At 27.9% G+C, this 14,793-nt stretch overlaps 1 protein-coding gene across 1 annotated transcript; it reads right to left on the bottom strand.

The window, feature by feature from the left end:
- Positions 1–43: 43 nt before the first annotated feature.
- Positions 44–7,366, bottom strand: LOC127284292 (uncharacterized). Its single transcript, XM_051309681.1, has 8 exons — positions 7,030–7,366; positions 6,631–6,699; positions 5,322–5,557; positions 5,079–5,195; positions 4,866–4,985; positions 4,687–4,773; positions 4,188–4,334; positions 44–47 (listed from the first exon to the last, which is right to left on the bottom strand). The coding sequence occupies exons 2-8, from the start codon at positions 6,694–6,696 to the stop codon at positions 44–46; spliced, it is 777 nt and encodes a 258-aa protein (XP_051165638.1). The 5' UTR covers positions 6,697–6,699; positions 7,030–7,366.
- Positions 7,367–14,793: the final 7,427 nt, after the last annotated feature.

The raw sequence follows: 14,793 nt of genomic DNA on the forward strand, positions 1-14,793 counted from the left end.
AATGGAGCATTCTTAAAGTATGTTTAGCGTATATTTATCACAATCATCTATAACATAAGTAATTTAATTTAATGTAATTTAATTGGGTTTCGAAACATTGTATTTCCATTCAACAGTTATAAGTTATTTTATTAAACACGTTCTTATAATTTTTATAGTGTTTTATTAAATTAATAGTTTTTTAACAACATTTTACAAAATTTTTTCTTTGCTCTGTTTTTGTATCATCCTTTTTTATTTACTAAAAATTGTTTTGGAAGTTTTACTTTCAAAAATAAGTTAATTTATTTTGGAGTAAAAATTACCTAAAATTTTTCAACAGTTAAATAAAGTAAATTTTCTTTTGTTATCCCTTTTTCTCTTTAGGGGTAAGGTTCTTTAAAACTTCATAAATAAGTTGAAATTCTAATAACTTGAGACGTTAAAAACAATTTTTCCTTCACATTCAGTCTCAAATTAAATTAATCTTAAATATAATAGTAGTCTTAAACTGATACTTTTTCGAATGTAAGACGTTGGTAAATCGGAATTTTTTGAATACATAAAATTTAAACTATCTTGTGCGGTAATTCAGAAAACTTTGTTTCGATCGACTACAATTTGGTTAGGCCAAAACGGATCAATAAAATGGTTTTAATGATTTCAGTGATGAAAACAGTAAATTAAATTAAATATTTATTTAAAAAATGTTGGACAAAACCTAAAAATTTATTGACAGATTTTTTGACATTTTAAAATAAACAATTGACATACATTTTTTCACTAAAATGAGACAAAATTTGGATCATTTTGATCTCTTTTTGGAATCAAAATGATCTGCAACGTTTTTTGATACCCCAAAAATAACTTTTCCAAAAAAAATTTTTCTTAAGAAAAATTTTTAAAAAGTAAACATGTTCAATATTAGGTTATACCTATGAAGTAGTCAAAAAGTTTAAAAATGACAAAATGGCGGATACTGTTTTAAAAAAGTTTGATTTTTGCACCATTTTTTTAATGTTTAACACCTTACAAAACATCTTCATTGTTAACAAATTTACCATATTAGACCATATTATACATATATTTTGTTCTCTAAAAAGTAATTTTAAAACAACTTGAATTGCTCTATCCTTGAAATGATAGATGTACTAAATGGAGTTGGTTACTAATATTTTAAACAATTGTTCAATTTATCTAAATAAGCGGATAACTAAATTTTGTCATAAAAAGTGTTTCCAATGTCAAATTATAGATAAATGTAACCTAAAAAAATTGGAAGATTTAAAGGTTAAAGGCCTAAGCAGAATAGATTCTTGAACGGGAACGCAATCGTGAACGGAAACGTAAGAATGGGTGAGAGAAGAATAAAGATATTTGCTATCCTTCTCTTACACATTCTTACGTTTCCGTTTACGATTGCGTTCCCGTTCAAGAATCTATTCTGCTTAGGCCTTAAAGCAGAATAGACTCAACAGTAATCGCAAACATATGGGCTAACGCATAAAGGTCTAAGCAGAATAAAAAACGTAACCGTAATCACAATTGTAAACGGAAGAATGAGTTAGAGAAGGATAGTCATATATTGTTGTTTTTTTCTTACTAATTCTTCCGTTTGCGATTGCGATTCTGTTTACATTTCTATTGTGCTTAGGCCTTAATACATTCATGAAAGTCATTCGGGAATGAGATGTATGCAGAGATGGGTAAAAGTGCTTTTCTGGAGGTTTTCTACGTATAATACTGTAGAAAACCAGGTTTTCGACCTAGTAGCCGCATCAATGGCAACATAACCTTTTTTTGTTATTTACTTACTGGTTTATTGTTGATAAATAAGTATTAATTAATAAATAAAATATTTAAATTTTGATCAATTGAGAACTTTCAGTTGAGTTAAATAATATCATCTTATTTGCAATAATTTCGTAAAAAAATTTAACATTTTAAATGTGCTTCAGTTCTCAATTTAGAAGAGAAATACTAATATAATTTAAATTTTATCAAAGCATCGATAATTAATTTTTGCTAATATCAGAACTATTGAAAATTCGAAACTAGCAGATTTAGGGTTATGTTTCTCAAAATTAGGTTTATATATATTACACGTGTAGAAAACTCATATATAATACGTGTAAATTACACGTAAAATACCTTGTATAAAGGCGCTTGTATACCCACCAATACCGAGTATACTTCTGTCGTGTACGATTGGAGTAAAAGAGACAAAAGATTTTTCCGTCTCTTTTATTCCAATGGTACACGACGCAAGTATACTCGGCATCGGTGAGGTATACAAGCGCCTTAAGGTTGGATTACGTTATAATCTCAAATAATATTAATATTTTCCTTCTATAGAGGGCAACAATTTTAGATTCCAAATAAGGCCAGAAAAAAGTTAACAACCGTTAACAACATTAATTTCGATAAGTTGAAATTTGACCAGTCCCTCCTCTTAAATTACATTTAAATTTGTCTGCCATCATAACTCGAAAACTGATTGATTTATTTTAAAAGATCTTATTGCATTCTATTCTGGGGAAGTTTTTTAGCTCTAATATACCAATAAGTTTTTTTTTTATGTTTACTGTGATTAATTTAATGTTAAAATAATAACGTTTTTTCAATGTTTTATTTTCAAAAGCTTGTCATTTTTTTAAATTTTGATAGTTTTGAGTTATTCGAAGTTTGTCCGCTAAATAAAATTCGACTGAAGAGAATGCATCAAAAAATTTTGTAATCGGACCATCAGTTTCGATTTATAATGGCAGCCAAATGTCAATACAATTTTAAAGTTTGGATAAAGCACCCTCTATAGAAGGAAAATATTAATATTTTTTGAGCTCATAACTTAAATTTTTTATTGTCCTAAATATTCATAAAAACTTATGAAATTAATTAATTATTTAAACTTATTATATTTTGAAACTTTTAAGAAAGAAATGTTTAAAAAAAACCTTCAATTTAAGATTTGAAAACTTAGAAGACGCCTTAAAGTGCTCAACAACTGCAGTTTTTATATTTCAATATTATTGTTAACTCAATTTTTTAAAGAAATAATTAAATAATGTATCCTAGTTAATTTTAAAAAATTATAATATCAATAACATTAAAACATAAGAACTACATGTATGAATCTGCCGAAATTCACTACAAAAATTAAAACTTTTGTAGAAAATCAGAACAATTTTGCTATAACAGTGAAATGTTTGGTACAACAACAAAATGTTTCCTATTCTTCTATTATCGAACATATATCTTGCTCAACAGCAAATTCCCTTTATACGTATAGTTCTACTTTCCAATTAATTATTTTTGACAGTAGGGGAAAGTCGGTAAATGGAACCGCCTAAAAAACATATTTTAAAAAAATTAATTGCTGGAATAAAATCTTAATTCTAACTTTTTTCGCTGTTTTTAATATCTATCTTTAATATCGGATAATATGGAAAAAACATTATTTTATATTTAGATTAAATGTTTTTAAATGGTTCAATTATTATTAATAGTTGCTTTTGCGTGAAACAATAGAAACTTTTGTTTAAAACTTCAAAAATTTAATAAAATTAATCTTTTTTTCCAATGACATATTATCTTATCAAGTGTTCATTAAGAAAGAATTTTATAAAATAATAAAGATTTTAAAAATACAGTTATTTCATATTAAAACATTTAAATTTTCAAAACGTACACATTGTACAATTATAGTGTTAAAATATTGTAAAAGTTAAAAGTCAACAAATACCATAGGTGGATTATGAAAACTTCCGTAGTTAAAACAGAGGCTTTAATTGCAACAAAACAATGTTGTTAAATAAAATAAGAAAAATAAATTATATTATTGTTACCTTTATCAGTATCAAAAACTCAAAAACTAAATATAATTATGCTTAAGATAAGCAGGAAAGAAAAATAAATATTATATTTTTTCTTTTATCTGGAATTTGGAAAGTTTTCCAAATGAACATTTTTCTTGAAATTGATAATTTAGCTGTTAAAAAGCTGTGGGTAAAAGAAGGATTTTCCAAACTTTCAATTATTATTAACATTGAAATTTTCTTGATTTATAAATAAACTCTTACAACATAACATTGAGGATATAATATGTTATAATTTTGCTACATATGTGTAAAGAAAATTGCAGAGATCGACTATCCCTTCCATAGGAAACGCCCCATAAAAATATTTTTATAATAAAATATTCCACTCACTCGAATCTCCGCAACACTTCATTTTTGAACTCCAAAAAATCGTTTTTAAACTTCAAATAATCGTTTTTGAACTCCAAAAATTCGTTTTCACCGCCATCTTGATTATTATTATCAAACATATTAGACGTTGAATCAGACAAAAATACTCTGAAAAATATTTTTAATTATGTGGAAAATATTTCTGTAAAATATTATATCTATTTTTTAATAAATTTTAATAAAAAATTGAAAATATTAAATAAGTCTTGAATGTTGAGTAGAAAAAAAAGTGAAATAAATATCCATACTTTTTGTCACTCTGTAACTTATTTTGTAATAATTAAGATTTTTAACTTTGATGACCACCTATTAAAATTGGAAATTTATTGAGTGAGTGAACTCACTTCTGTAATTTAGTTTTACTTTCCTGTTTAAAAATTTGTGTATACTCTAATTTTGATTTATGTTGGAATTATCTATTTCTTAAACGATATACACATTTTAAAAAATTAATACTTACAATTCTGTAAGACCACCACTGTCATTAACTATTTGCATGGAATTTGGAGGCATGGGCAGTGCGTTCTGTCTTAATGAGGTCACACTTCTGTTGGAAAATAATAAGTATGGTAATATATTTCACGTGAAAATCAAAAACAAACTGAAATGTGCTAGATATTCCACAAAGTTTTGACTTACAAATTTGAAAGAGGGATTTTCTGCTTTGGTTGGTATAAGCTCTGATATGCACCTAGCTGTATGCTTCCAGAATTTGATGTTCCTGCATTCTGATTTCCTGAATGCTGTACTTTGTCCGTCCTAGAATATAATTTATTACTGTTATTATTAAAATTATTTTTCGAAACAAATTAAAAAGTTTTATTGTAGATATTTCACAAAATTTTTACTCACTTTGAAAGATCAATTTTCTGGATTTGCTGAGTTGTGGTCTGATGTGCACCAACTTGCAAGCTTCCAGAATTTAATACTCCTGAATTCTGAACTTCTGAATGCTGCTGTTGGTCTCTTCTAAAAATAGTTAAAATGAAATTGTTTCTTAATTTATTATTATATTTATTATATTATATTTATTCATTATTAAAAAAAGTTATTATCAACATTATTTATTAAGAAACACTACAGAATTTTCCTTACTGCTTATCAGTTTCTAGGTTTAAACTTATCGCCAGTTTTTTCAAGTTTTTTAAGCTTCCGGTGACAGTTTTTGCTTTTTTGGATATTTTCGGGATAGTCTCTTCGTCAGAAGTGCTTAAAATGTTCTTAGGTGTTGTAATTTTTCTCCCTGTACTGGATACTCTTAGGGTATTTTTAATAAACATTTTGTTTACTGTTTTTGATGCAACTTTTGCTCCTTTGGCTTTCTCGATTGCCTACAAAAAAATTTAATAACTTGTTAATCCTGTATCAAAAATTTTAATCTTGTTTTAATGCACACTGTATCATTTTGTCATGATTTAAATGACACACAATTTCATGAAAGTGGTAGTTTTGTTTTTAATTGTGAATACAGGGTTGCTATGTTTTGCCTCGAACAAAATTCCCTGACTTTTCAACGAAGCTAAACTACGCAACGTTTGCAAAGAAATTTTTTATTTTAAAGATAAACATTTGGTTAACGTTTAAAATTACAAATACGTAATCTCGGCGAAATATTTAACTTATGAGGAACATTTTTCAGTTAAATATTGAGCCTATATTACGTATACGTGTAATCTAAGCGTAATATTTAACTTAAAAAAAATTTTTTCGTTGATAAACGTTGCGTACTTCAGCTTCGTACTTTTTCCTCGATTTCCAGGGCTCAAGTAATATTTTTCTATAATCTGTTGAATTAATTAATTTAACATTCCTTCGTTGACAATAAAGTTAGTTTAATTGAAATTTAAACTCTTTTGGCAACATATATTTATATTAATAATTATTTTTTGCGTCAAAGTTGATAAAAAAAGTCTCCAGGTGTTTTAAAACTGAGAAATAAGACTTATTTTTTAAAAAAAGTTGCTAAAGTTTATTATTTCTTGAAATACCCTTAAAAAGATAAAAAAAAGAACGTGTCCAATTAGGTCAAAAATGAAAAATAAGACTTAAGAGGAAGGACCAACCATTCAAAATTTACATTGTTTTACATGCGTAAATTTTTTTCTTGCATTGTTTAGGATCTGAAATTATGGAATTCAAAAAGCGTAGCAACCCTGGAATATTAATACAAAATTTAATTAAGTTAGCAGTTTCATATTACTTTTTTCAACTTAAAATGTAAAAAAAGTTTCACTATTCAACTTTTCTTATTCCGATAATATATAGATAAATTAAATTGTATAGTTTTAAAAGTTTTGCGAAGAAACAGTGTGTTTTCAAAGACTTGACCATATTGGTATAAAAGCATTGCGTTTCTGCATCGTGTGTCTTGTAATTGCTCAAAATTTTAAGAATAAATTCTTACAGTATTTTTAAGGGACATCTTTTTGACCGCATTAGGAGGTGCGTCTTTCTCTCTCATATTTTCCATGGCCTGTAAAGTAATTATAAAATTTTTAAAACCATAGTTTTTTATACTTTACTATATGTAAAAGTGTAATAATTAATAATATAAGTAAAATAAGTAATAACAAAAGCATAGAAAATGATTGAGTTTTTTATACACGGAAGTTGGTGATACATTAGTTACAAAAATTTTGTTTAACTTAACTTAATTTGAAATTTAACATTTTATAACTCATGAAATGTATTATTTTGTAATATTTTTGTTGCAATAATAGATACTTCTGCTTATTGAATTATTGCGTAACAAAAATTTACTTTTAGTATTAATTAAAAATTATGGCAAAATTTTTTTACTCACATGATATTATGTAGCATACAAGCTTTTCAAATGCTTCTACATAAGATATTAAATTTGAGGAATTTCTTGTTGACTGGATAGTACTGAACATACCCAGTCATTTTCTATTACATTTTCTTCTTGTCCTAGTGCAGTACTCCAACAAGGCATTCTGTAACATTTGTCTTTCACTTGATTGAGTGAAACTACTTCCATTGAATTCGACAAGTTTGTACACTTAAATACCCCAGCAACTTCAGATGATATTCCAATGTCGTATACACCATTCTTTGTTCGATAGGCTTGAAAAATGAGAGAGAATTCGTCTTCTACCTGCACAATGTTCTTTATTAATCCAATTCTTACATCTTGGAGTTGGATACAGCAGTCACGTAAATTTTTAGCAAGTGTAATCTTTCCAATTATCAATTTCTGAAACTGTTGGCATGAATTATCCAGAATTTCTTGAGGAAGAGGACCTTCGGCATGAGGCAATGAAGGTTGTATGCGAATGGCATTATCAACCGGCACTGAATTCAAATGATTTAATTCCTTAATTCTTTTATAATACTGTTGAAGAAGATGATTAGGCTTGCGTATTAACTTGTGAAATTCTGGCATGTTATTTTCGTATCCGAAAGAACTGTGAGAATCCAAATCACCAAGCTCTCGAACATCAGAGACTATGTGACACGCCGCATGAACATTATAAGACATGAATTGCAGTCCATAAAGTTCTTTGCAAAGATTTACGTAAGTTTTCATAGCTTCCTGACAAAATGTCAAGAGTTCTTGAGATATATTTTTGCGTACCAGAAGACGCAAAACACCGTTCAATATTAAAAAATGATTATAACATTCCTCTTCAAAAATACCTTTTAATAGAGATGGCATTGTGTATAATGCAATTTGCCTGAATTCTGTCGCTTTAAAACAATGAAAAGCAGACAATTTGTTTGGCCTTCGATTAAATTCTGTAGGACAATACTCTCGTAGCTGCATCATTCTACTATTAGCGATGTCTATTTTCCTGCCGGATAACCTTTGAATATTAAATTTTCCTTCTACGTTCGCTACTATTATTTTTTTGACATTTCCTATCCACATACTGTGCAGTGATTCAAAGGGTACTTGTTTTACTAAATTTATTAATCCTGATAATGGACTTCTTCCTTCATGATGATTCTCATCAGTCATATTTCTATATTCTTCACCAGTGCGCAGTGTGTGATTGACTCCCTCGTAAGTCATTCTATTCATAAAATGGACACCTTCTATTTTACATTTCGAGCAAGGTTTAGCCGAGTTGTGAGAGGAATGAGCTAAAATCATGGCCCGTGCAGGAGCGTCTGCAATGAAGCAATGAATTCTTAGAAAAGTTAGTTTATTGTTGATGATAATTCCATCTCTGCAAATTTGAGTGACTTCGTGAACAAATTCCTCAAAAAAGTCAAATGCATTTCCTGGCTTTCCATCACCTACAAAAACACCTGCAATTAGTGGTTTTCTATCTCCTATATTAAGAATTCGATACTGAATGGGCCAAAACTGCTTCGTACTCTTATTAACTTTGGCACCATCAGTGCTAAAGTCTATTAAAATTATTTCAGGCAACATATTTGCTGGGATATTTTTTAGCTTCTTCTCAAGAGTCGATCGGAAACCAATATGTAGGTATTCACCACCAGCCATGAGTCGAAGCAAACCAGTTACAATAACAGTAGGAGTCTGGAGAATTGTTCTACTATCTTTTGGAAGAAAATTTAAATTCAAAGGAAATTCTCGGAAACATTTTAGAAGGATGTTACACTGACTATGCTTTAAGTTGGCAGACAAAAATGCGTTTCTTATTGATCTTTTCTTTAATTCAGCTAAATTAATGAGAGGAACATCTTCATCTTCTGAAATAACTTCTCTAGCATTATCATCATGTTCTGAAAGCTCCTCAGATCTATCAGTAAATGTTTCGCTATCACTGTCGTTTTGACCTGAACTTTGACTTTCTTGATCATCATCACCCTGATCGTAATCTCCATTGCCATCTCTATCATTTTCCCCATTGCCATCATCGTTAACGTCATGTAAATAGTTCACTAGATGCAAGTCGTTATTTTCAGCTTCATTATTGTCATCTGAATAATTTTCGCTTTCTGTTGTGGAACCAGAATCGTCAATATTTTGTATGGAATCAGAAGCATCATTATTTCGACAACGCATAATACGTAATCGCTTTCTTTTTTGATTTGTACTAAGGTCAAGAAATCTCTTATTTTTATCTTTTTCCATAATTTTTCCCTCTCGTTTTTACGAAATCTATGTGGTAGAAAAAATTGTTGTGTTAATCTCGTAGTACTTAGAAAAATTTTAAGTAAAGCAACTTAAACAAAATAATTTCATGCCTTGTGCCACTTATTTAATGGATAATTTCAAGATACTTGTGAAATTTTCGAAATTTAATTGAGATAAAATTACTTAATATTTTATAAGACTTGAAGTGCAATTCAAAATTTTCGAAAAACATAATCAAAAGTTTTACAAGAATTCATTCCACATCATGGCTGATAAAAATCATAATTTTTTAAAAAGAAATAATAACATTGATAAAATAATCTCAATACATAAACAAAATAAACTATTTCGAGAAACTGAAATGAGATAAATATATTTTAAAATCAAATTACTTTCATGCAAATTTAAAAAAAGTAACACTTAAAGAATCAAAGATATTATACAAAATACCACAATACCAAAATTAATTGAACCAATACATCACCAAATTCCTAAAGACTATACGGATACTAAAGTAATATATGCATTTCCAACTCATACTACATTATACAGCAGTTTATTTTAGACTATCAATAAATTGTAGCCAAAATTTCATTAACAAAAATTGTCCTTCTAGTTCTGAAAATTAATTAATTCAGAAAGTACAGAATAATTTTAAATCGATTTTCACAGAAGTACATCAAATAATAAGAGATGATTTTTTTATTATCTATTTCACAAAAAAGTTAATAAGTTTTATACCTACTTAAATAGGAAAGAGGCGTTTCACATAAAAAAGATTTATATGAATTATAAGCATGCGTTCCAAATTACTCTAAAATAATTAATTACTTAAAAATAAAATATTTTACGCTAATAAAAATATCCCAAAAGATACATGAAAATCACACTAAGTATTAGTTTTATATGTGCAAACAGAAGAGTTACCACTATTTCAGATCTATATTATTTCAATAATTTTATCAAAGTTCCAAGTCATAGAAATGAAAATAACATTTTTATTTAGAATAATTTTTCGTCCACCACGAAACATTCTTTTATTCCCCTTTCCACGAAAAATACAAAAATAATACGTTATTTTATGTCATGATGTATTATAGAAAGAAAGATTTCAAAAAAATGAAATAAACAGAAATAAACACAAATTATGTTTAAAAAATATAAAATTACATCAAAAAATAAAAAAACGTTACTAATTATTATTACATTTTACATTATACTGTTACATCCCAGTAACAAATTTTAAACTTCGTTCAATACATATATATATATAAATAATAATCCATAAAATTTATTTTGTATTTAAAACAGTTAAAAATAATATCTTAAAACTATAATTATTTCAAAAATTATATAAAAGCATTGATTCATATTCATATACGCGCGACTATATCTATATATATGCAATTGCATGCATGTTATGACTCGTCGCGAGCGAGCGATATATATAGATATAGTGCGTACAGGCATGGATATGTGAATATAGATATAGCGAGTAGATGCATCACCGAAGGTGACCTCCCGCTACAGAAGGGCTATGCTGAGGAATCGCGTGTGGTTGTTGAACAAGAGCGAAAACTATCTACACTAGTTTTCGCCCTAATTCTTCAAAATTAATTAATTCTTTTTGCTATTATATTTAAAATACAGTTATCTATTACTTTAAAATAATAAATCTTATACATTTTAAAAGCATTTAAAATGCCATTATTCAAAAATATAAATAATGTTCAGTATATAAAATTTTTCTAATTTGAATCCCACGCAATGCTTCAGCTAATTCTTAGGAATTGTTTTTGCAGCTGCATAAAGTATAAAGTCTTATGCGATGATCTACTTCTCACTTGTATCAAATCGCATAGGCTAACCTTTGACTTGAATATCGAAAGCCTGGTAGGCTATTCCTAGAAATTAAACCTATGCCATTTGACACTACTACGCATATTACTCAGTAGCAGCGAGTGGACTTATGACTCATGTAAGCGTTAGCGAGGCGCAAGCACAGTATTCTAGCGTCGCAATATTGTGAGATGCTTGTAGACAATGTAATAGCGATACTTGTGCTATGCGATACAGGATGCAGGTGTTCATCTAAGCTCTGAGAATTGTTACAGTTCTATGAAAATCTAAGAGTCAAGCTTAGAGATGGGGTGATCTTTGAACTTATTTACTCCCACTGAGGGTAATTTTCTAGTATAAAAACCCATGCAAATCCATTGTCAATCGTCAGTTGCTCCGGAATCATTCTATAATTCATTTTCTTAAAGTAAATTCACCATCGTGAAGCTTGACCCTTCGGTTATTTTGAAAGTTCTACGACTGTAACTCTTGCATCTCAAACAGTATATGTTTACTCGTTGTTCGGTTTTTGAGCAAGTAATCATCATCGCCAGATTTGTGAGCTTGTCAATTATTGAAATTTAAAATAAATCGTCGTATTAGTGTATTCTCATTTATCGATTTTGCAAACGTGACGTGTGTGCATTTCGGAGTTTACGAACTAAAAAAAAACTGTGAAGAAGTCCCAACTGTTCCTTTTAAGGAGTTGTAAAAACTCACAGCGTCGCTGACAAGTGCCAACTTGTTTTATATTCATTTCTGCCCTCTGAACAGAGGTAATTGTAAGTAATATATTTTATAAACACAATTTTCTTTGTAACAACATTTTTACACTAAAACACCTTTGTAATATTTTGAGTTCAATTCATTTATATTAATAAATTATACAAAGTTTAAATTAATAAAATTCTTTATTAATTTCTCATTTACCTAAATTTATCATAACTATTCATATTTAACTTAACAATTATAAGTGGAAAGGCAATTATTTAATAGTAAATTACTTAAAGACGACCCCCATAGGATCGATAGGAACAAACGTTCTCACATAAAAATAAATGGTCAAGCCTTACCAACTTGACTTAATCAGCCTACCATTCCTCCAAAATTTAAAAATTGATTTTATTAATTAAAATTAAATTCAACCTCGCCTTTCGCTCGGGATGTAACAGCTGATTTGGTGGCAGCGGTGGGATTTGTTACCTTTCTTTTTCAAAAAAAAAAAAAAACAACAAAATTTTTATTTTATTATTTTTTTTGTATTCCACTTATCTAAAAACTCCTATTATAATATATTAAAGGGATTATCAGAAATTGTTTTAGTGCCGTCCGGCACATTACTCTTTCCGATTGTGACAATTTTATGCCGCACGGCAAATCTGTCTAATTCTCTTTAATTATTATTATAATATCCTTATATATTTTAACTTATTAAAGAAAATATCAAAGTCTGTTTTAGTGCCGTCCGGCACATTACTTATTTTGATTTTGACATTTTATGCCGCACGGCCAATCTGTCTAATTTTCTTTAATTGTTATAATATTTACCTCATATTTTAATAAATTTAAGGTGTTAGCAAAAGCTGTTTTAGTGCCGTCCGGCACATTACAGTTTTTGACGTTGACATTTTATGCCGTACGGCAAACATGTCTGATATCCTTTGATTTGTTAAAAATATCCTTGAAGATTTTGACAAGTTTAGGAGGGCTAAGCGAGAACTGCTTTGGTGCCTAACGGCACATTGTATTTCTGGTTATTAACATTTGGTGCCGCACGGCACACTTGTTAATTGGGCCTTCTTGAATTGTTAAAAATTAATAAAAAATATTCTGCTAGAACCTGATCATTTGTGCCGCTCGGCACATGACAGATTCGTGATTGACACTTGGTGCCGCACGGCACACCTGTCAAGGTAGAATTCTAAATTCTTTCCTAACTTTTCTAAAAATCCTAAAGTAAAATAAAATTTAAAAAAAAGGGGTAGTTTAATATTTCAATTATTTTATATTTTACTATTTTCCGACATGAAAGCTAATTAAAGATATATAAGCAAAATTATTTTATTTTACAAACAACAAACAAAAATTCTATTGACAAACTTTTTAAAAAATAAAACACTAAAAATCTATGAAACAAAATTATCCTTTTCTTTTTTTTATTATTATTTTCCTAAGTTAGTCATGTTTTTCTTTACAGAACATGAGTGATTTTCCGGAAATCAAAATTTTAAAAATTAAAAGACGAGGAGGAATTAAGGCCCAAAGAAGATTTGAAACAAACCAAAAATTAAAATTGGAAATTATAAACGAAATTAAAACTGATGATCAATTAAAAATAAAAACCTTCAATACAGATAAAGAATTTTCGGAATTTTTTCAAAAAGTCTTAGATAATACTTCGGAAATTATAGAAAATAAGAATAAATTGTAAATTTATAATATAATGATACTTGAAATATATTTGTAATATAAATATATTTGATTGTTAAATTCCTTACAAAATCCTATTTGACACATTGAAATAATTTATTCTGTATTTCTTTATGCTTTTGAATGGTTGCCTTATCACTTTTATAAAATTTTAAATTAATTATTAAAACAAGCATTAAATGTCTCTCTATTTATCATTTTTGGAAAGACGAAAATTTGCATATTCCTTTTCTTACATAGTATCACAACAATTAAAATATTTACAAGGAAATTTTATTATTGATCCTACTTTACCAATTAATTTGATAAGGGAAAGTGAATTGGCTACATCTGTAGAAATAGATCAATCTAAAGTATATATTCTTAGAAATGCAACAATAGTTACTAGCGGTGAAGTTGAAATTCGAATTAGAAATTCATTAGTAAAATTTCAAGTAATTTCACACGAAAATAACTCTGAAATTTCTGGAGTACTAGGATCTGATTATACGTCAGAATCTCATTTTGAATCAGTTTCTATATAATAAAAAAAAATATATATATATATGACAATAAATTTATTTTTATTATATATTTATTTATGGCAATAATTCAGTCAATAGTAATTATAGTATGTGCAAACATTGGTCACAAAAGATTTTAAATCAACCAAATAAAATTATTCTTTCATTATCTTCAGATATTTTAATAGATAAGGAAGGGGATTTTATTTATGATACAAATATAGATATTAATTTGATTAGTAAAGATAAATTAACATCTTTTGTTTCAATTGACTATTCAAAAATTTTTATAATAAAAAATTATTCCATATCAACATTAGGAGTAATAGAAATTCCTATATTAAATAAAGAAATAAAATTTAACATTGTGAGTACCATTCCAAATTCAAGCATTGCTGGCTTAATAGGAAAATCAATTTTAAAGGAATTACGTTTACCTATTACTAGTGATAGTGCAATATTCGCGAATCAATAAAATTTTCAATAATTAATATTTTATATAATTTAAAATTCCATCAATTTTAATTCAAAATGGCTGAAGACGAATCCAGTAGGCCAGGTTGTTCCGGAACAATAAATAGAACAATGACAGATGCTATGATGACTTCCATGGCAGAGTGTTTTGCCCTACAACAAGCAACATTAAATACTCCAATATTTGACGGGAGAAATATGCCGGTTAGAGATTTCGTTCAAGACATAGATAACGGAAAAACAAGTGTAC

The sequence above is a fragment of the Leptopilina boulardi genome, unplaced genomic scaffold (assembly GCF_019393585.1).
Source record: "Leptopilina boulardi isolate dan_hultmark-lab unplaced genomic scaffold, ZJU_Lbou_2.1 LbouV2_322, whole genome shotgun sequence".
Classification (NCBI taxonomy): domain Eukaryota; kingdom Metazoa; phylum Arthropoda; class Insecta; order Hymenoptera; family Figitidae; genus Leptopilina; species Leptopilina boulardi.